This window comes from Ascidiella aspersa, chromosome 6, assembly GCF_963924565.1.
Source record: "Ascidiella aspersa chromosome 6, kaAscAspe10.2, whole genome shotgun sequence".
In the NCBI taxonomy this organism is placed as follows: Eukaryota; Metazoa; Chordata; class Ascidiacea; order Phlebobranchia; family Ascidiidae; genus Ascidiella; species Ascidiella aspersa.
Window position 1 is genome coordinate 17,925,559 of NC_139452.1, and position 21,887 is coordinate 17,947,445.

Genomic DNA, 21,887 nt, shown 5'->3' on the forward strand with positions numbered 1-21,887 from the left:
TATTTAATAAAGCAAAGGTGTTAGTTTTGTAGGCCTAGTCTAATATCAGTGTCATTGTATGTCCACCAATATTTTATGGCCCATAATGCAAATGTTGAACGCATTTTTTCTTTGATGCAAAACAATAGTCCAAAGAAATAGACAGCCTATTAGTTGGATCAGTTTCGAGCATCTTGACGGTTGTATGTAATATCAATGATATTTCGTGTGAACAATTTCACAATCTCGTTAAACATGATCATTCCTTATTGGCAAAAGTTAAGGGAGTCGCATAGTATTCAGGTGCTGAATCTGAAAAATAATTTTGACTTGTTGTTTCTGTGTCTGTTTTTTAACTTTTGCTTTGCTTTGTTTTGGTAACTTTTGCCTGCAACTACCAAGGAAATGTAAAACATCATCAAACTCAAACGTAACAATTCTACTTTCGTTTTACTAATTGCCGGCCCAAAATGTTCTCTTTTGGGGTTTTGAAAATATGGTAGCCCTATAGGCAGGGTTGCCATATCGTCCTTATTTCTAAGATTTGTCCTTATTTTGAAGGGAGAGGTCTTAAAAAAAACTTAAATGTCCTTATTTCTAACAAATGTCCTTATTTTCGACTTGCGCCCTTATTTTGTCGTATTTTTAACAACTACAAAACTTCGATCGTTTTCCTCTGGCAACCGGTGTTGAATAATCTTCTAAAATTATGCTTTTGCGCCGATATTATGACATTATATATGAAAAGGTACTCCCTACTCCCGTGGCGTACAAGTCTCAGGATTTTACTTGTGAGGTAGGGCAGTGGTACAGCAGCTTTGGTTGCTGTACCAGAATACAGCAGCTGACGACATGTTAGCAATAAACAGCCGTACAAAGTTACTTCTGTTTGGCTACAGCAGAATAGGGTGCGACGAAGGCAGCATTTTTTGTTGTGAAGTGGTTGGAATGGGGAAATGGGTGCGCAGTGCGCTGTGCAGTCGACACTGATTAAATCAGTAAAGCTATAAGCAGGGCTGACCAACACTTCGATCGTGGTCGACCGTTCGATCGCCAAATTTCACCTGGTCGATCGTGTTTTGTGTCGGATTTTTAAAATAGCGTTTTTCAAGCAACATTAACAGGTAGACCAAAAACCAAACCGTAAACTTTAATAAATAGCTGAACTGATTGTTTCTGGCAAAAAGTATGGAATGCGTGACACGGCTCGTATAAATACAATGCATTTTTAAAAACGTTTTTTAAATGCTAATCTAATTTTTTGGTTGTCCTTATTTTTGGGTCCATGTCGATGGCAACCGTACCAATGTATAAGACCGATCGTGGTCGAAATTTCTACGGAAAATGTGAACGAACGAATCATTCTATTTGAATGAAGCGATCGCGATCAGTTTTAAAACATTGAGGTACAGCTCACGGTGGCAGCGCAATTGTAAAAACGTGATTCTCATTAGCACAACGCAACACTACGACGTCACAATGAACAAAACTGCGCTGCCGATACTTTGGATTGTATAAAAATGTTTTCTTTCGTGACACCATTGTGAAAACCGGAATATAGTTTGAACGTATATTGAATATAGTTTATTAGCATTTAAAAATTGGTCGTTAAAGTTGCAAAGTAAAGCAAAAAACAATGTACACGAGAAGGGTTGAAGTGGTTACTCGAAAAGCTTGGCGCACTAACTTGAAGGCAAACGCGAAGATTGTCAAACGTGAAAACAATAACATTTTAAAATAAAACTATTTAAACGCGCCTTGAACCTTGTCATTGTACACAACAACTTGTTTCTTTATACACACTACCAATGTCGACCCACTAATATGCCCTATACGCCGCTGTATGTACAAAATGTTTATCGCAAGCAAGCCATCCAGCTTTGGAGAAACACCACTGAGTATTGCAAGCGATCATAAAATAAAAAATATTTGTTTTTTCTGGACACAAACAGCAACATGACCTGGTGCCTAATAGTATCAATGTATATCTTTCATTACTAAAGGGACAAGGAAATTACACTGTAGGTTCATAGGGTGAGTGGCAATATAAAATAATGTCGATGGTTCTACTAAAATTGAAAGGTGAGCAGTTTTAAAAATTAAAAGTTAGTGCAAACAAAACATCTTTCATGTAAATACCAGGTTAATTTATGTGCGTATAGTAACTTACTATTACACGCCGGGCATAACATTTCAGCAAAGAAATTAAACTTACATAGAATTGATTTACGATAAAAATGAAATATTATATACGTTATTCTAAATAGAACATAAAAAGACATAAGTTGTATGGAAGAGAAATACTTTTGTAAAATGTTGAATTTTAGGTATAGTGAATATTTGGAAGACAAAGATGCAGTTGTTCACTTTACCGGCGTCCTTGATACCCTTGTAAGGTAGTCTGCTCATCTACATAATATGCTCACTGTAACATAAATTAAATTGCGTAAGTATTTCATATTCGACGTTAGTAAATAATAAGTTTGATTATCAAAAATGGAATGTGCAAGTAACTACTCAAAGCACGAGATCGAAGATTCACTATAATAACTAGGCTTAGTTATATCGACACCTTTCAGTAAAATGCTTGGGTAAATACAGCCAAGGATGAAACCCGACTTTCTTTCAACTAATCTAACCAATATGTTGTTACAAAGTAAAATTTGCAAGTTTGACGATATGCCATTCACAAAAGAGCTTAAATAGTGATGCAAAGAATTGTAAACAACAAACTGAACAAAAAACGAAGAAGATAGCAGTGCGATACAAAAGACATGCTACGGGCAGCATGCGGCAACTTTTTTAACTGTTCGCTTTAAGCGCTGTACCATGCTTAAACGCCGGGCTGGGCGGCTGGGCCGGCGCCAGTCTCCGAAGTGTACGAGGTTGAAGCTGGTACACTTGGGTCCACTCGGTACCTCTGCTTGTCAGCGTCATCAAACATATCGTCGTCAACACCGCCCTGATGGGAAGCTTTGGAGGCCGAATATTTGCCGCCTCTGCGCGCCAACAAGAAACAAATTCATGCTACAGTCTGCCGCCCAGCATCAGCAATACGGGATGGTTGATACTTAATATTATTTTCCGTTTTTTGGAAAATAACATTGCGATTCGATCCGACACTAAATAATGTCATCACTATATGCTCAAACAAGCTAAATGGATGAAATTTAAACGGATACAAGGTCTTTTAGCCAGGTTATTAGGCCAAAATTTGCGTTGGCGTTAAAAAGTTTTGTTATGTCCGATTGTTAACCTACTATGTTTTATGACAAATTCCCATTTAAGAATAATTCGCTGCGTTGGATCGTAAATCATTGCTGAAATTCCTAAATAAATTTGGTAACAGATTGGCGCCGATTACATCCTGACGAGTACCGCTACTACCGCTTAGCTCTGATCTGATATTATCAGACATTCCTAATCCGCATCACTTTTTTTATAATGCAAATGACTTGCCTTTTTGGATTTTATTCTCGTCAAAATGACTGAAGTACAACTATCATGGTAACAAAACACTAGTAATAAACATACTCATTTTATTTTAACTAATTTGTCTTTCGCATATCGCTTTTTTGTTGACGTTCGTGCTGAAAAGCCAATCTTAAATCAATAATAAAAATATTACAAAATATAGGCGATATCTTCCTTGTTAAATAAATAGTACAATTTGTTGCCCACTAAACCTAATCTTATTAGATTTGTTTGATAACATTATAAACACCAATTTACCTTCAAATATTATGCAGTTAAACGTGCAAATGATTTTCGAATTATGGTATATGTTAATGCAACTGATTATTATGCAACAGACTATTTACAAAACAATATTATTCAGACAAAGAATATTGGCCAGGCATCATAGAAAATGAAGATAAGAGTAAGAAGGAAAACGCATTCAGTTTACACAATGAAATAACGAATGTGATGTAACATGGGTAGCGATCAGTGTTTAAAACTTTTTTAGCGCCGGTGCCCCTGTATCAGAATAATGTTAAAATTGAACAAATATAACTTTAGCATAGTGATAATTTGTCTCTGTGAAAAGGGGTAAATTGCAAAGTTTAATAAAGCTTAAAACTTGTTTCCCTCCATTTTTAAGACTTGAATTCAATACATTGTACTTCAGGTTAGGTGCTATTGGTATAAGGCGCTGTTATTACCTTTTTCTTCTATAGCAGAAATAGATAAGTAGAATGATGAGAAGAAGAACGATGATAGAACAAATCACAATGGCAGCAATCTCTCCTGCACTAAGTCCAGATACCGGCGCGGCGGTTGTCGTCGGAGAAGTCGTTGTTGCTAAAGCTAAAACGCAATGGCAACCGTGGTTAAAGCTCCAGCCTTTTAGTAGTAAGTCCGCGAAATAAAAACAAATCAATCGGATAGGAATGTAAATTTCAGCCTTCGTATTTGATGATTCTTGATTCGATATTATTTTATTGAAACGAAATGAGTTTTTTTTCCTACATTACATGGCTTTATTTTCGAGCTTTGTGAGATTTTAAAATAAATACTTAAACAACAAGCCAGTTAGTAAGTTGAGTGAACCTAATAGGTGCTCCATCGGGACGCCTACCTAATTTATAAAGTTTGTTCCAATTGAATGGAGAGCATTGAGTTTTTTAATACATTCAAAAGTGGACAAATCCTTGCACTATTGTCTGCTGCACCTTGTCCGTACGCACAACTTAATTTTGAAGGGGATCTACACTAACATAAAGTCACTGAAACGTTCTCATACACATTAGTGCGATATAGGTATTTAAAAGTCGTACTCACAACGATAATGGCATATATATTAAAAAAACACCTTAGAGTGCTGGCTAACCGAAATCTGCTGATCAATTAAATATTTTCGTTTTATGTTGCTGTTGATCCCCTAGCGTGAAGTTGTACGTACGAACAGAATACAGTAGGTAATGGTGTTATGGCTGTTTTACGAAGGGGATTTTTTTAGCTCGTGTAGCTCAGTTAGAAGAACGAATGTCCCGGTATGGTCTAGTGAGTTCGAACCTCACGATACGACTATAGCAGAGGTTTCCAACTCAAACATGCCAGCGTGCCTATTTTTATCTTATAACTTCTTCCCGTGCCAAAGTTTCGTAACCAAACCAGTCCTTTTTAATCATAAAAGCGCTTTTTTTACCAAAAATAAGAACGTTTATTAAAACAAAAAAAGCTGTCTAGTAGAAATGCGCATCACTACATCAAAGTGTCTCTCGGTGAGCTGACTTTTGTGTCTTCACACCAAGCTACATAATATTATGTGAATGCTAGCCTCCACACAGTATAATGTTACTATATCAAAAGTAATTGTTGGTTGTCGTGATTGCCGCGATTGTTTTATATTGTGAACAAACAATGGCAATTGGCTGTATAACAAACCTAATATTTTCTGACAATTAGCTGAATAACAAATTGAGCTTTTTTGGCAATTGGCTAAATAACAATTTTAGTATTTTTGGGGGAGGGCTTGCGTGCCATTTTTTATTCGGTCGCGTGCCACATTTGGCACGCGTGCCGCTTGTTGGACACCCCTGGACTATAGGCTTGCTTTTGCAAGAAAATTTTTCATTGATCTGATTTCGGTTTGCCCCTTGAACGGTTTCCGGTGTAACTAGAAATTACAAACAGCAAGGTTGATATAACACATTCGAAAATTGAATATATAATTTAAAGGAAATTACAATATAAGAGATTTCGAAATAAACACAAAAAATTGCTTTCAAAAGATTGCTGAGAAAATTCGTACTCACCAGTAGTGGAGATGGGAGACGAATATGCGGTAATGTTTGATGGGTCATTGTTGGAACCTGTATTGGCCCTGATAGCCACTTGATAAGATCGGTCAGCTTTTAGCTGACCGTTACACACTTCTGTGGTCAAGCTTTTGTTGCAAGTTGCGTCATATCCTTTAAATAAAATTTCCTTCAAAATACTTTTAATCATGACTATCATCTAGATCAGACCTGGGCAAAGTACGGCCCGCGGCCCGCCAAATATTCCAATCCGGCCCGCGGCTCACTTTCTTAAAATACAAACCAGGGCGACTTTCTACATGTTTGTTGAAGCATAAAGATTCACTTTTCCAGGGTTGAATCTATATTGTGTACCTGCCAAACTCCATTTTCAGCCTGTTTTATAGACTAAAATTGAAATTGTTTTCGCGCTTTGAGCGAACCTCTTTTGTCTTTCTCGTAAGTTTCGCATGTTTCTGATCGTCTTTACAGACAAAAGTCGCCCTCTGCACTGTAATCGACACTCTTTCAAACGAAAAGTTGTCAAACTTAGCCTTATATTTGCAAATTAATTTTTTGCGCTTCGATCAAAGGTATTTCGTTTTAAAAATACGAACGTACATTAGTATAGCGGCCGTTTTCCAACCTAATGGGGTTAATGCCAGGTTTTATTCTCCCGATTTGTACTGTCTTTGCAATATGTGCATTGTAGGAAACACATCGGCCACTGAAAGCTTTAAAAGCAAAAAAGGCATTGTAAGTTATTGTGTGCAAGATTTTCACGTATTTAATCATGAGTTGTTGGGTTAATGCCCACAAACAATTGACAATGCCAACATATCAAGGAATGCACATATATTTTATCTGTGCTCAATGCGTCATAAAAGCACCCTCCAAATCGAATTAAAGTTTGCATTTTAAACAAAACACCCACGATTTTTTCGCCCTTCGCGCATTTGCGCACAATTCCCAAAGTAATAACAGGTCTTCGTTAGCTTACTTATTTTATAGCGTCATGGTATGACGTCATATGCCGTGTATTTGAGATCCTATTTTTGACCCGGCCCGCCACAACATTTTCTGTATCTCATGCCACCCGCGGTAAAAAATAATTGCCCACCCCTGATCTAGATCTAGATGAGTGTTGTATTACGCGTAAGCTATGGAAGTGCGTCATAGAAGAAAGTGCTAAATATGGAATCAAAAACACAAACTCCTATTGGAGAGACATCTTATAAACAGATCAATGCATGTAGGTTTGAAGTTACTCCAAATGGTCCAGTTGATTTGAAAGCTTAGTCATATGGTAGATATACTAAAAATGCTTAGTTATTTTATCTGATGTTTGTGCTACCTATGCAGGATGCCGTCATCAGGGAATGCAACAACACCACGCAAAGTAAATCGACACATAAAAAAGCAGATAAAATGCGATAACAAACGAACAAAATAAATAGCGACAAGGGCGACGACGCACAACTTAGTTGTTATTTTTTAGCATCTGTTTTCTATGGAGCTGGAAATTTTATCACAATATTAATTTTTCGGGTTGTACTGTTACTGCGGAAGAAGGTGACTATCGTAAACGTCTATTTCGTAAATCATGGCATATCGACCAGCGGCCGGATACCATGAATACAAACGGACATTTTATTTCCGACTCTTGTAATACAAAAACGAACGTTTTATTTTTCAGCTACATTTTCTAAAATAATATAATGTATATTTCGGTTTGTATACATATATATGTGTTTGAACAAACTTGTCAGGTGGTTGGTCGTCTGTTCGCGTTTTAAAATAATTGTCGGTCGAAAAAGAAAAAAAGGGGTCACGCGAGCCGAAAACGTACGGCCGCTTTATGTGTCAATTTTGTTTTCTTTTTCTCGGTCAAGAAATAATCGCCCTAGTTGCTGCGGCGACGCGAGTATTTCAGACATTATTTTATCGTACCAACTTTAAGGGACATATATAGTATTAAAATTGTTAACCTCCTTTTTACCACAGAAAACGCCGTATATTTCGTCTATAGTAATCATAAATGACTCGTTTATCTACAATACATGCTTGTCTTGACAAATGTAAAGACGTTTTTAAGGTGACCCTAGGCCAAATTGGCTTTAGAGTTAAACAGTGTAACTTCAAGGACGGATTGATTTTTTTAGAAAAGACGCCACAAAGTTACGCCATAATGTGACGTCATAAAAAAATAATCTACAAAACAAAAATGTGTTTGTTTGGTTTACTTTTTTTAAACCTTTAGTTTAAGAACACGTGATACATTAGGTACATTAATGAGATTCACATATTGCTCGAATTAACGCGATTGATAGTAGCCTACAATTTATTTATTAGTCACACGACGCTTTGTTTACCTTACTGTTATTTTGATAAGTTGACTTTTTTAAGTTGTAATCATAAATCCGCGACACACAATGTATTAGAACTACACAAAGCAGTAACCAATTGTTTGAATCCTTAAGTAGGATTAACACAAAATCATAAATTGACAGATTTGCTCGTAATATTGTGAGGCGATAATATTTTAATGCAGGTCTGACTATAGAGGAGAAATCCTTTTGCTTACCAACAATGAAAGACGAGTTGTCAGTAGTCAGAGAACGCTTATTTCGATTTGTTGTACAGATAATAGTAGCGGCTTGAAACGGTGCAATCACAGCCATGTCAATATTTGCAGCCCAAGTTCCAATATCTAAAGCATGCATCGTACGAAAATTAAGTAAACCTATTCATTTTAATACTTAATAGACTACTTATTAAATTAAGTGAAGCCTTAATGATTTTTATGAAACGGATGGATGTCGAATTTGTACCTAGCATAGAAAATCCGGCTATCACTTTCGAAAAAAATACCAATAAAGCATTCCCATTTAAAAATAAGAAACATGGACTGAGTACACAAGACTTTTATAAAATGTTTATTGGCTGCTATCTAAACTGTCAGCTTACCGCTAACTTCGCTGCTAGCCTCCTTTACGATAACTTCAATGGATAGCGGTTGGCCAGAGTTAAGTAAGAAGTAACTCTCGTTCGAGAGGCAAGGGTTATTGATCGCAAACGCATAAGTTCGACTTGCGCCTGTGAAAGACTGCGACGTTGAAATACTTGGAGCCGCTCCAGGTTTGACATTCGCTTCTATAATAAAGAAAAAATATAATAAACTTATGATAGAAATATGTGTTGTAAAATATCAAATACTAAACAGTTTTAAAAGAAACAACAAAACAATAGCACTTATGACTTTTTGTTTAACTAAATATTTTGTGTATCTCTACAAACTGTAAGCAGTTTTGTTTCTATATAAATATATGTCATATCAAACTTACCCCTTGGAAGAAAAACACCCAGTGAGGATATTCCAGTGCCTGCTGAAGTGCTTTGAATAATTGACACCGAGTAACCATAGCCCGCTTGCAGGCCGGTAACTGTGTACGTTTGGTTGCTTGTTAACGTTGTCACCACATAATATATCATCTGGCGTCAAAATAATTAAGAAAATTTTAGACAAGCGATGTGCTACACCGGGCGTCTTCGAAGGCTGTTACACAAATCAGCAGGCCTATACGAGGTTGTCGTGTAGATAAATCAAAGCTACAGCATGCAGGTAAGTTGTGCAGGTTGTGTGTGTGGCTGATCAAGAAACGACGAGTATACAATTCGCTAGATCACTCACACCCTATACGAATTTCATATAAAACTTTAGTTCTTACTGTTTAAATATACTTTAAAGTTAAATTTGCATGGACCAGATGCCCTAATCAACAAATGTGCGGAACCTTTGCATAAAGAAAAAGTAAATCAAAAAATAGTGTTTCTCTTAACATGGAAGAAGTTCAAAAATAAGTTGCATACTTAACAAAATAATACAGCAACGACAATCAATGCCAACACAACGAAACAATTATTGGGAAATTCGCTAATGACGGATTTACGTTGAGGAAATTATTCTCTGCGTAGGAGTCCTTGCAAACACATGTAAAACGAGTTGCTTGCCATATGAGTCTTGTAGTGGACAATAATACAACTGTAAAATTCTAAAATACACAAATCTCCAATTACAGTTTAAATTTAGTTAATAATAAACATACCCTAGAAGAACCACCCGTTCCGCTTGGAGTAAGGGTTATATTGTAGCTGCTTGGTCCAGGAACCGGGATAGATGATGTCCAGTTGACTTGGATAGAAGTTTGATTAACCGCGTTAACTACGACGTTGGTCACCACATCAGGGACTAAACAGTTTATTTTATTATTTAGATAGAACAACTAACTGTACAACAAAATCTATTAAATATTTGGCAGTTGTCCAATCAAACCTCTATTCTCGGATATTTATACATAACAAACAATTCCTCAGTAACTATATTTCAAACTATATTATGGCGGGCGTATTTCATCTTAAATAACACTTACCGCCAGGGTTCGTCAGCTGACTAAATACTCTACTTTCACTGCTGCTTCCAAGGCTCGACCTAGATGTTGCCTGAAAATTGATGTGTCTAAACAAATATCAAAATTACAAGATATTCTCAAACGATAAACTTGGGAACAGTATAAACGGTTTTCGTATCAAGCTCAATAAAAATATAAAACTAAAACCTAAATAGGAATTTGAATTGCGAGTGAAATACTTTAACAAATACTGCAAACGAAGGGTCTGCAAAGAAATTCGAATTAGGGTCGTGTTACTATCTACTACACTGGTTCTTAGCTTTTAACACTCCTGGACTGGTAAAAAATGGAAAATCCTTTTATGGACCGATAAAACAGCGTTTCGAAGGCACGATTATGTACTAAGACTCCTCAAGGGCTAGTCGTTAATTAATAACACTTACAAAGTAGTACAGTATTAACATAGTTGCTAAATAGTTTGGAAAGATTTGAAACATTATTAGAAAAAAACTTTAGACATTTTAAGCCAAGTGTCTTGCATCGGCGTTTGGACTCTCAAGTTCGAGGGGCGCCTTCGGGGCGCCGCTGTTTTGCACCGGATTGTTTAGGGATGGGGGTAAACATTGAGTTAGAGTGGAAATTATTAAAGGAGTTAGTAATAAAGTTAAGGGTGGGGTTTGAGGTTATGTAAAATGTAGTTTAGGCCTTGGCCATTTAGGTTAGGTTCCGGCGGGTATAGAACTTACTCCGGTTTAGATGCTATTATGACTATTAGGTTTTCGATTAATCGTAATATGACCATTGTTTTATTCCAACGTTGATGTTGTTCTAATTTAGGGTATATGGCTGGAGGACACTGTAATGACGTGACCAGTATTTCTCCACATAAAGAATTCGTGAAGTAACCGGTGCTCATTTTAAACACCTATATCAACGCGATCGACCAGGTGAGACGATCGCGATCGACTAGTTAAAAAAATGTTTTTAATCAAGAGGGAAACTACTGTTTTTCCTATTTTTAAATAACAGAAAAAAACGGGAGAAATTGTGACATTTGCCCTCATTAAGTTGATATCCCTATGGCGTTAACTGTACCTTCGTCAGTCCTACAGGCACAAAATTTTAAATAAACCTTTTTCAAACAAAGGCTAAGTTGAACATATTTGTTTTATTATTGCTTTGATTATGCAATTTTTGCACAAAATGTTAAATACAACTTTATTGTTAGGAATAGCTTACCTGTAGGCCGGTAATACATCTGTGGTAAATGATAAGATTCCAGCGTTAAGGGATTTTGAAATGGTGTAGCAACTTGGATCGTTGGCATCCAAGCACTCGGTATTGTTTTGTCTAAATATATTCAATCATTTGGCAAACTTAACAAAGACCCAACCAGCCTTGTAAATTAGTGTATGTCAGGAAATAGCGTTATACTATGTCTGACAACATTAATCAAATTTAAATTTCATAGAGCATAATATACTTTTGATAAAAAGCTGGATTCTTACTTAATGGAAACAATGTTTTGCAAAACATTGCCTTTCGGAGGGGTCACTGGAACAATGGTGACTGTAATAGTATTGTTCGAGTTCAACGACAGCTGCAGTTCAGGAGGATCAGTGACTTCAAAACAAATTAATGCAGTTTAAATAAGTGAATTTGTGAGTTATATTAAATCAGTGGTTTAAATCTGTGATACACGTACCTCCAGTGTTACACGAAGGCCTGTCAGTGAAGCTTTCAGATCTTATGCAGAGTTAGGAAATTTAACGCAAGTGTAATATTATTGCGCTCTCAGTTATTTATATCCCATGTTTTCCATATTAATTGATCTATTTTGTATAATTTTAAATCTAGGGCTTCAATCGTAGATTTAATAAACAGTAGGCTCATTTTTAGCAAAATGTTTAAAATGTCTACGTAGCAATAGTAATAGTTACTAGGACTAGTTTGCGGTCGGAAAAGGTCGAAAACCACTGGAATAAAAGTATGGACAATTACCTATTGTGACGTGAAATTGGGAAGATAATATAGAATGTAGTGCTTTTCTAACTCTGATTAATGTAGCGTTAACAAATTTTGATCAAGTGGCGGTAAATCAATTTGTCTTACAGGGGGTAGTTTTATTGGCACAGCCATCGAATGCCAATGCCAATATGCCAAAAATGATTTTTAAGGGAAATTAACTATCCACATATATCCTAAAATAAACCAATCCTGAGGGAGTTTGTCGGAACAATTTCGTTTTTAGAAAAGTTTTGTGCTTTACTATTTTCCTTATAATATAAAAAATTCAATCTAAATTAAAAAAATACGGATATTACATTAATCTACCGAAAACTTCTGGAGTAGTTGTTTGCTTAGTACTTGCTCGAAAGGAAGGAGTTATAGTTAGCATATTAAAAGAATAGATGAGAAAAAAAATCTTTGAAGACCACTTTCATAACGAAATCTATATAATGTTGGGTGTCATTTTTGAATAATATAACGTCATACTCGTTGCATTAGTTGTTACGGTGGTCGCAACTCCGGTATTTTGACCAGCCGAAGTCACAGCAAATACTGTGATGACGTAGCTCGTGAAGGGTTGTAGATTGCTTAACACGTATGACAGACTGGTCACGTTGCCCGACATTAAGCTTGTGGTAGAACCTACCATTGACCAAGTTAGTCTGAAGAAAAAAACAAGTAAAACTCCAAAGAATGACCTACAAGCAATTTATAATCTCCAAAAACACGCTTTAGGCTTTGCTTTACCATGTTTGTATTAAAGTTTTACGTTTTCAATAATACATATGTTTGTCAATATGTTTATATTTGCTGACCTATACCAAACGACCCCGTTGGGTGTAGCTGGGGAAGCCCAATTTATTTTTACATAAGTAGCATTCATGGATGTTGTCACATTCGTCACTTCACTTGAAATGCTATCAGCAGTGGTCACAGAAATTGTGCTGATGGGACCGTTACCGGCACTGGTCTTTGCATAGATCTGAACAGAATCATTTTACGTTGACATGTCAGCATTTTGTAACAATAAGTCAGAGCTTTAGATTTAGATAAAGATACAACAAGTACAGGACAAGTATTATCCAGCATCCATATATGAATACTTTTATGGCAAACTGAATGATAAAACAATGGAACACAAATACATATATTGTAGAATCTATAACTTACAGACATGCTGTAAGTTGTAGCGGGCGAGAGCTTAATGACAATTGGACTTCCAGAATTGTTTGGAGACGTTTTCAAAACACCGCTCTCTGTATAGGTGACGTCATACTGGAACGATCCGGTGATTACAGTCGGTGGTAAAAAGCTGATCGTAACTGACGTGGAATTTGTTTCAGAGGTAATACTTCGAACTGGTCCACTAGGAACTGTTCGAAAATGTAATCATTATTAAAAAAATCGAAAATATTGTTGATACACTGTTGGTAGTGTTTTGCTAATATATATGCAGTTGACAGTTTGCTACTTAATTCCTCCAAAAGATAGAAGACCAATTTTGTTGTCCAAGAAGTTTTACCTGCTTCGCTTGTTCTGGCTACTTGCGTAACTCCTGAGTTTTCCCCGGCGGAGGTCGAAGCACGAACCACAACATTGTATGTAGTGTAGGCCGTTAAAGAAGTTATATCATAGCTCAACGATGTGACTGGAAGTTGGGTGGAATCACCACCTTCCCAAGTAACCCTTAGTAAAAAAATTGTTGTTTTAAAACAATCAATAAGAATTCTTTCTTGTTTCCCTCTTTGCAACTTTATATTCATATTGAATCGGAAAGTTTAAAAGTTCGCAATAATATGATGATATGTGCTACCACAGTGGTCGACAAACTATAATTATCGAGGTTCAAAAGGATCTTTCAAGAGCTATTGAAGGCCCACTACGTGAAACCACTACGACAACAGGGGCGGATTCAGGATTTTGTTTAGGGGGTATGTAAATTTAGAAAAAATGTTATGTCATAAAACAAATAATCCTAAAAAAACTGTTTTCAGAGCATATATGACGCTAAAACTCAGCCTAATCGCATGTAAAGAACTCTGTTAGTTGTTTCTAAAGGCAAAACGTCCTTCAAAAAGATATTAAACCCATCAAACACATAAACTGCAATCCCATATTTCTCAAAATAACGTCATTTATAGTCTAATCTAAGATAAATTAGACTTTGTGAATGTACACTACGGCAAGCAGACCACAACTACATGATAAAACTAAAATATAAATAGTACTGAAAATGTTTCACGGCAAACTTGGGCCGCGGCAGTACCATCTGTTATTTTAAGTTATGAGTTATAATAACATTGCGTTACTAAAACAAGTTTTTTAAATTTATGAAGTTGAAAGATATAAAAACGTTTTCCGCTTCGCGCAAATGATTATTGCCTTTATTAATGTGGATATAGCATTGTATAGGTAGCACCTCTGTAGCAAAAAACATAACAAAATAAGCGAAGTTTGTGGTGTTTTTAAGATTACCTCTTTAAGACACCGCGTTTAGATGTAACTTTGTGACGTAAATAAAACTCATGGCAAACAAAAATCCTTGTTGTGCCTCTGGTCATAACGCTTTTATGACCATTTTCGTGCGACACCCGAATAATTTGTACTTTAATAAAGTGGCAATATATCTAGTTAAGAAAATGTCCGTAGGAATCGTTAAAAGTTTTTACTAAGACTGAAAAAACACAAACGAATGGTTTATTTTTCCACTTTAGTTGAAAATATTTTTTTTGTTTTTTAACCTCTGGAAGTCACTGATCAGTCGTACTAGTTGTAGTGTACCCTCTAATTTTTGACCAGCACATAGGTATGCGCTTAAAATTTTGCGTTTAAAAACGTTGCGCCAGGTGCGCACTATCAAACGTAAAAGTGTACGAAAACAGGGCTTCCTAATTTTTGCACGTAGCCCCAATACAACTAATTTGGACAGTTTTAAATCGCAAGTAGCTAAAATAAAACCAATATTTTACATAGCTTGAAAATATTAGCAGGAATACCGCTGGATTGTATTTAAGATATGTCCAATGTCAGATGAACCAATTAAGCAGTAGGAGTATGTTTCAATAATAACCAACGATAAAATTGCTTTTACCTGTAGCCTGTCAGCAATCCATTTGGTGCAACCGGCGCAGTCCAAACAACACGTAAGCTGTTTGTTGATGGGGTAATGCTGCTGATACCGACGTTTCCTGGAATTGCTGTCAGTGTCATAAAAGTTTTGCTTATTGGAATTCCCAATCCTGCACTTGTTTTAACAGTTACCTACATAAACATAAAGCATTGTTGTGAAAACATAGGTGTTATGTTATATTTTCATTTTCTTCTAACCGTTATAGTGTAGTTGGTAAAGGGAGTAAGACTAGAACTATTAGAAGACGTCCCGGTTTCTGTGATGGTTATAGCGGATGTTGGTCCATTGCTTGTGCGGTAGTAGGAAATATCGTAGCTGAATACTCCAGTGACGACAACTGGCGGGATGTAGGACACGGCAACAACGGTGGCGGTTCGTACAATGGTCAGGTTTCTTACAGACCCAGATGGAGCTACAACGATTTAAAAAAACAGCTGTAAAACAATCTTATAAATCGTTTGTTAATTCTATACACATTAGAAACAATATTTGAATTTTCTAACGTGACGATTAAGTTCAGATTATATATTATTCTTCTGAAGTGATGCTTTTTGCCTAGTGTGATTTCGTATGTTTTAGAGCTTAGCTAACCTATTTCATTCGTAGTTGCTGTTAAAGTGCCACTAGCTGCCCCGCTTCCTCCGCCGGTGGTTGCAATAATTGAAACAGAATAGTTGGTGTACGCGGTTAGACCAGAAATGGTAGCCGATACCTCCGTTGATCCCACAGTCACTGTGTTGGACACACCCTGCAGGAAAATATAGGTATCGAGCTAAAATTAGGTTCACTTTACGTATTTTTAGTTTGAATAGACTTGTGAGTGAGATTGTTCATTAGACTTACCTGCAATGCGGAATAGCGTTTACTTAAACGCATAGCACAATATCAGGCTCATACACAAATCGTGTGTTGTTTAACGATTACCTTTTTTATTTTTATGGCTACATGCTTCTAACTGCAAATTTTATGAAACGCCTTAAAATAACATTACCTATATCGCAACGATTACCACCTGCTTGGACCAAAAAAACAACGTTACACGAAAATCAGAAAAGTTTCTTTTTATGAAAATAAAAGAACATCTACCACAGAATTTTGCAGTACATTCATCCAAATGCAAAAACATATGCCTGTCATATTCCAATTATACATAAAGATGTTTTTTGACTTTTGAGTATTTACTAAGATCTACTGTAACTATAGGATTCGAATAAAAAACCTACTTATATCTACACTAAATGACAACGTTAAACAAGGTTTAGATTTTAGAATCACTGGAAATTGAGAGCACAAACTTAAAATGTCACCAAGCAACGAATCCCTAAATAGCAGTTACAATCATCACTACAAAATGATGTTTACGACTGGCATAAAGATATTGTGAAACTTAAGTAAGCATTTTTTTTTCAAATCGCAATTGATTTTTTTTTCTCTGTCCCTTCCAATGGAGTCGACGAACTTCAATGTTTTCCGTGTCTTTAGTTTTGTGCTTAAATAACAGCTAGTGTTATAAGGACTTAAGTCACTGTTTTCAAATGAAGTCTTTCGAACAAATGACTTGACTTGACTTAAATCTTTTGGACAAATAATTCGGGTTGAAATGAAATGTTTTCTTTAAGTATTTTTTTTATAAAATTCAACTATTTTTATCCAAATGTTTGCACATAAAACAAATCGCTTGCTATATGTTGCGTTTTTCTTATTTTTTAGTTCAGTTATTGCTTATAATCTTACTAGTTTCAAAATTCTAATAGTTTAACGTTTTCTTTTTATGATAAGTACTTGACTTGAAGCTGACTTGCTCTAATTATGACTTGGCTGAATATTTGTTCAAAAAGACTTGACTTGAACTTTTGTTTTACAAATGACTTGACTGGGACTTAAATCATATTAAAATGACTTGTTTACAACACCGTTAAATAGTATTGGAAGATATATTGCGATCTGCAATTGGTATGCATGATTAGGCCTATAGTTGTTGCAACGTTTAGTTTGCCACAACTAAGAAACCATACCGGCCAATGATGTTTGTTGAAGAATTAACTGTTTGTTGTAGAATTAACTGTTTAGGTCTTTAGGACTATATGCAATGCGTACAAGCAACAAATTTCCTTCATTCAGCCTGAGGTGAACAATTTACCAGTTTGAGAAACTCGGAGCTATAGGTAACAATTTTTACACGTTTTTTTTATTAGAAACGTTCATACCATGTGGCCAGCTTAAATCTAATGCTTGTTACAAGGTCGAACTATTCTTTGCTATCAATTAGTGAAACGCATGCCTGAATAAAATGCAACTTCCAATCAAAATACTTGCATTTAAAGAAAATAAAAATATTTTTACCCCAGCGGAGTATGTAATAGTGTAGTTGGCAAGGACGCCGTTAAGAGTGCCTGGTGCTGTCCATTGCAAAACAATTGCAGTGGCGTTGAAAGTAGCAACTGATGTAAGAGTTGGGGCGGTCGGTGCTGAAAGAAAATTAGGTGATAAACAAAATGATACAGTATATTGTATAGTTAGGACAGATACAGTCGGTCAATCTTACTTGTACATATTTGCAATCCCCCCACCCGACTGTTCAAATCCGAAGGAAGTGAATCGATAAGAACAACATAGTAGAGGCCAAGACCGATCCATATGTGCTTTCCCTGCCCCGAAGCATCGTAGTACACTTTTTAACCTATATAAATTTCTGCTTACCAGCTTCCGCACTTCTTCCAGAACAAGTTGCAGATGTAGCGACAGTGGCAGGACTGATTGCCACTATTTCAACGGTGACTGTATATGCCTCGTACGGTGTAAATCCAGTGAGGTTGGTGCTATTGGTACCAGGGGGATAAACAGAGGTGGTTTCAGAAACGCTTGCTCCACTATGCGTCACTTTATATTCCTAGATAAAATGGGAAAAAAAATTAAACTTTTGAATATACCGGTATATTAAACAAAAGCAAAACAAAGTATACTATCAATTTAACTTTAACGTTCATGTCGTCACCTTTATCAAGCTGTCGTGGTTATTTTTTTCTGATTGCACCGTCCACGACACAATAGCGTTGTTGGAAGCAGATGTTGTGCAAGTGACTACAACCTGGACTTGAGCTGTGTCAAAAAAACTTATCTTGCTGAATGCTCATAAATGAAGGTAAATCTTACAGTAAAGTTTAACAGTTATGCTATTTTAAATGGCATGACCTAAAAGGAAGTAATCCTATATTGACTATGTTATTTGCCTTGTGGCAAACTCACGTTTGTTGCAGACTTTTCCGGCCCAGAAAGAAGGACAAGAACAACTAAAATCGAATGGTAACCGGGAACAATTTCCTCCAAGAAGACATGGATTTGGCAAACAACGGTCGACATCTGGTACAAAATGTTAGATAGATCCAGTTTTAAGGAGCTATACTAGCAAACTTTAAAAACTTTTGCCTTGACCATATGATCAATAGGTATACTTTGGTAGCATTATTTTTACAGAAACAAATATATTTGCATTTATTTGATAGTAAAGACACGATAAACCTTATATATTTGTTTTTTATTTTGATGGTTGTTTTAAACATTACTTTTTTGTTCGTGTTGAACTGGTGTAATAATTACTATTAGTATTGATTGTTTGTTGTTGTTTTCGGTCAGAAGATGAACACAAACAACACAAGGGTATTTTGTGTTTGTCATATCCCATTTTTTAGAAATTTAAAAAGCAAAAATACATGCTACAGTGGAATTCGCTTAAACTGACATCTGAGGGGAATGCAGAAAAAGTGTCACTGACGACAGGCAAAAGAGCCGCAGATGACCCTAAAACTCGCATATAACGGACCACCGTAATTCGTCCGGGTTCAGGCTCTGCGTTGTGTTTTCATTTGTATAAAACCGTTTTCGATTTAATTGTGTTATATCGGTTTGCGCGAATCTTTAACATCATGGTAATGCAGATTATGTATTAAAAGTAACACCTACGCAAACTAAAACTTTAAAAAAAATAAACGAACTATGTGGTGTTCCTAAAGTTACTGTTTATGACGTCACGTTTTTACGTAACTTTGTGACGTCGTCGTGGTATTTCCGCATCTCTGTTTCCTTCGGCAAAATCTCTTTAACAGGGAAAGAGCAATACTTGTGGTCCAATAGCATTTGAGGCCAAAATCCATTTAATAGCTATACTAAAAATTTTCCTTAGCAGTGTAAGTGAACTGGGGGGTAATATTGTACATTAACTATTGGTGTTGTATAAAATTTTCACGTGAGCTACATTGAATGTCAAACGGGCTTTTTAGACCAACGGAACAGTTTCTACTCCAGACTAAAATCTAACTATAGGCTAACCAGGCCAACCTTTGCATATTATTAAAACCTTCGAGTACCTGCGATGGAATACAAACAAGACCATAGTTGGAATTCTTAAAACAGAATATGTTTTAAAAGCACCGATAAGTCGTCTGTATATAACCTTACGATGTTAGATTAACAACTTGCTATCGAAATAATCCCAAATCCCATGGCAACAAGTTCTAAAACTTTTATATTAAAACAGAAACCTACCGCTACCAGTATAAGAAATTTTTTAGAAGAAGGCCTAATACCATCGGAGTAATACCGTAACGTGTCAGACTAAGACCTAAAGACGTCGGAAAAATCTAATATTTCGAAAAAAGATCGAATTCAGCTATTTTGGAATGAGAAATTAGGCAATCGAAATAAGACTTAAAACCGGCAGAACAAAATAAAAACGCGTCGAAAGAAGACAAGATCCATTGAAATAAGATTTTATTTTGGGTGCTCTTCGTTCGACAACTGGATCTTATTTCATTGGGTTAAGGCATGACGCGGATGGCTTCAAGGTTTTAGTCTCACGGGTTAGATATCATTCCGGCTGTCAAAGGTATTATTCTGACGATTCCAACTTGCTTAGCTCTTATTTCGACATGCTAAGATGTTACTTACACGAATACAAACACTTGAAAAAAAAGTTTGGCATGTTAGTATTGACCATTTCAGTAATTTGGAGTTTCGACGTTTTTACGGTTACACTTATGCGTTAATAAAGTTCGTCCATCTTTTTGCTTTTAGACATTTTAGCATTTGCCAATTTTTGTTCGGGCGTTTACTCAGTTAGTAATAAAAAATATAGGCTACTATCTTTTGTTTTGAACGCGTTATTTATTTTAATTTGTTATAAGACTGCCGGATATTTCTCGGTGACGCGTAACTTTAAAGTAACGTTTTGAACCACATCTTCTGTAAATATAAAATACTCTTAAGCGATAAGAATTGTAATTTAGCCTGTTTAAACAGAAATTTTAAATCATGCAATATAGTATTGTAATTGTATGCACTTTTTGGTAGCAAGTATAATTATATAAGCAAATTCTCTATAGTCCCTGCTGCGCTTTACTACCGGTGCTGATTGTGGCGGAAATAGTTGGGATGAACTGCATTTACCGTTAGGAAACAATTTTTTTAAATATCTTGCCGTTAAACTTAATTACTTTACATTTTCTGTATTAAATAATAATTACATGCTAAAAGTAATAATTTACAAATCAGTAATGCTGTTTGGTTTACTCACTAAACTTTAGTGACAGCCAGTTTTTTTTCTTTAGGGAAGGTCGTTGGTGATTTTGTGGCCAAGTGTAGGGGCATGTATATTGTATATTAACAATTTCGATGTTTAAATTATCTTATTTGGCTAATGTAACCGGTTTAACGGTTTTAAAACAAAGTTATGTTCAAACCAGAGGTGTCCAACTCAAACATACTTGCGTGCCAATTTTTATCCTATAACCTATTCCCGGGCAAAAGTTTAGTAACTATTCTTTCTGATAATAAAACCGTTTTTTTACTAATAATGAAAACGTGTAGTAGCTGACTTTTGCTTCTTGTTTTTTCACAACAAACTTTATAGTTATGTGAATGCTAGCCTCCACTACAATATAATGTTATAGTACAGGGGTGGGCAAATCTATTCAATGGAAATTCAAGTACTAGAGAGCCTCTAAATTATTTCAATGCAAAACCGTGAATAATGCAAGTTCAGCAATAATAAGAGAATGGTAATATACCAAGTTTTCATCTTTACATTTTCGTTTTTGCTAGAATTAGATGTCATCGTTTTCGTTTTGCAGTGTATTCAAGCAGACTAATAGGCGGGTCAAAATATGAAATATATAGCCTGAACATCAAAAAAATTCCTACAAAAGGTTTTTCGACGGTTTTGGGTAGTATTTATGATCAACAATAACATATTAAAAATCTAGGACAGAGGTGGGCAAACTACGGCCCGCGGGCCGCTTACGGCCCCGACAATTTTCTGTGCGTCCCGCGGGAATCTGAAGCAATAATTAAAAAAATAATAATAAAATGGCCTAAATAGTTTAATTACATTCATTACAGCCCTGCCGGCTTCGCGGTCAAGTAAAACAATTTTCAATTTCTCGCCCGCAGTGTCGTAGCTGCCGTACGATACAGGTGCGCACCAGGCTTTAGATTGCTAAACAGCCTATTATGTCACAATGGAAATTTTTAAGTTCGGCCTGTCGCATTACAAGTGTTATCTTAGATTAGCAGCTAGTTGTTTTAGCAAGTTGTGACAGCTGGTCGAAAAGTAGACTGTCGTAA

At 35.9% G+C, this 21,887-nt stretch overlaps 1 protein-coding gene across 1 annotated transcript in view; it reads right to left on the reverse strand.

The window, feature by feature from the left end:
* Positions 1-1,548: 1,548 nt before the first annotated feature.
* LOC146140581 (uncharacterized) overlaps positions 1,549-21,887 on the reverse strand; it is a 45,413-nt gene continuing 25,074 nt past the window's right edge. The window contains exons 25-46 of the mRNA XM_083392658.1: positions 18,516-18,629; positions 18,265-18,368; positions 17,970-18,159; positions 17,613-17,737; positions 15,861-16,017; positions 15,467-15,681; positions 15,231-15,400; positions 13,662-13,825; positions 13,310-13,512; positions 12,955-13,121; positions 12,626-12,801; positions 11,638-11,752; positions 11,369-11,479; positions 10,151-10,236; positions 9,827-9,969; positions 9,065-9,212; positions 8,688-8,873; positions 8,305-8,430; positions 5,739-5,894; positions 4,143-4,287; positions 2,808-2,978; positions 1,549-2,404 (exon numbers count right to left, since the gene is read on the reverse strand). Of these exons, the coding sequence (XP_083248784.1) occupies positions 2,813-2,978; positions 4,143-4,287; positions 5,739-5,894; positions 8,305-8,430; positions 8,688-8,873; positions 9,065-9,212; positions 9,827-9,969; positions 10,151-10,236; positions 11,369-11,479; positions 11,638-11,752; positions 12,626-12,801; positions 12,955-13,121; positions 13,310-13,512; positions 13,662-13,825; positions 15,231-15,400; positions 15,467-15,681; positions 15,861-16,017; positions 17,613-17,737; positions 17,970-18,159; positions 18,265-18,368; positions 18,516-18,629 (3,167 nt within the window). The 3' untranslated portion in view covers positions 1,549-2,404; positions 2,808-2,812. The remainder of the gene's footprint in view (positions 2,405-2,807; positions 2,979-4,142; positions 4,288-5,738; positions 5,895-8,304; positions 8,431-8,687; positions 8,874-9,064; positions 9,213-9,826; positions 9,970-10,150; positions 10,237-11,368; positions 11,480-11,637; positions 11,753-12,625; positions 12,802-12,954; positions 13,122-13,309; positions 13,513-13,661; positions 13,826-15,230; positions 15,401-15,466; positions 15,682-15,860; positions 16,018-17,612; positions 17,738-17,969; positions 18,160-18,264; positions 18,369-18,515; positions 18,630-21,887) is intronic.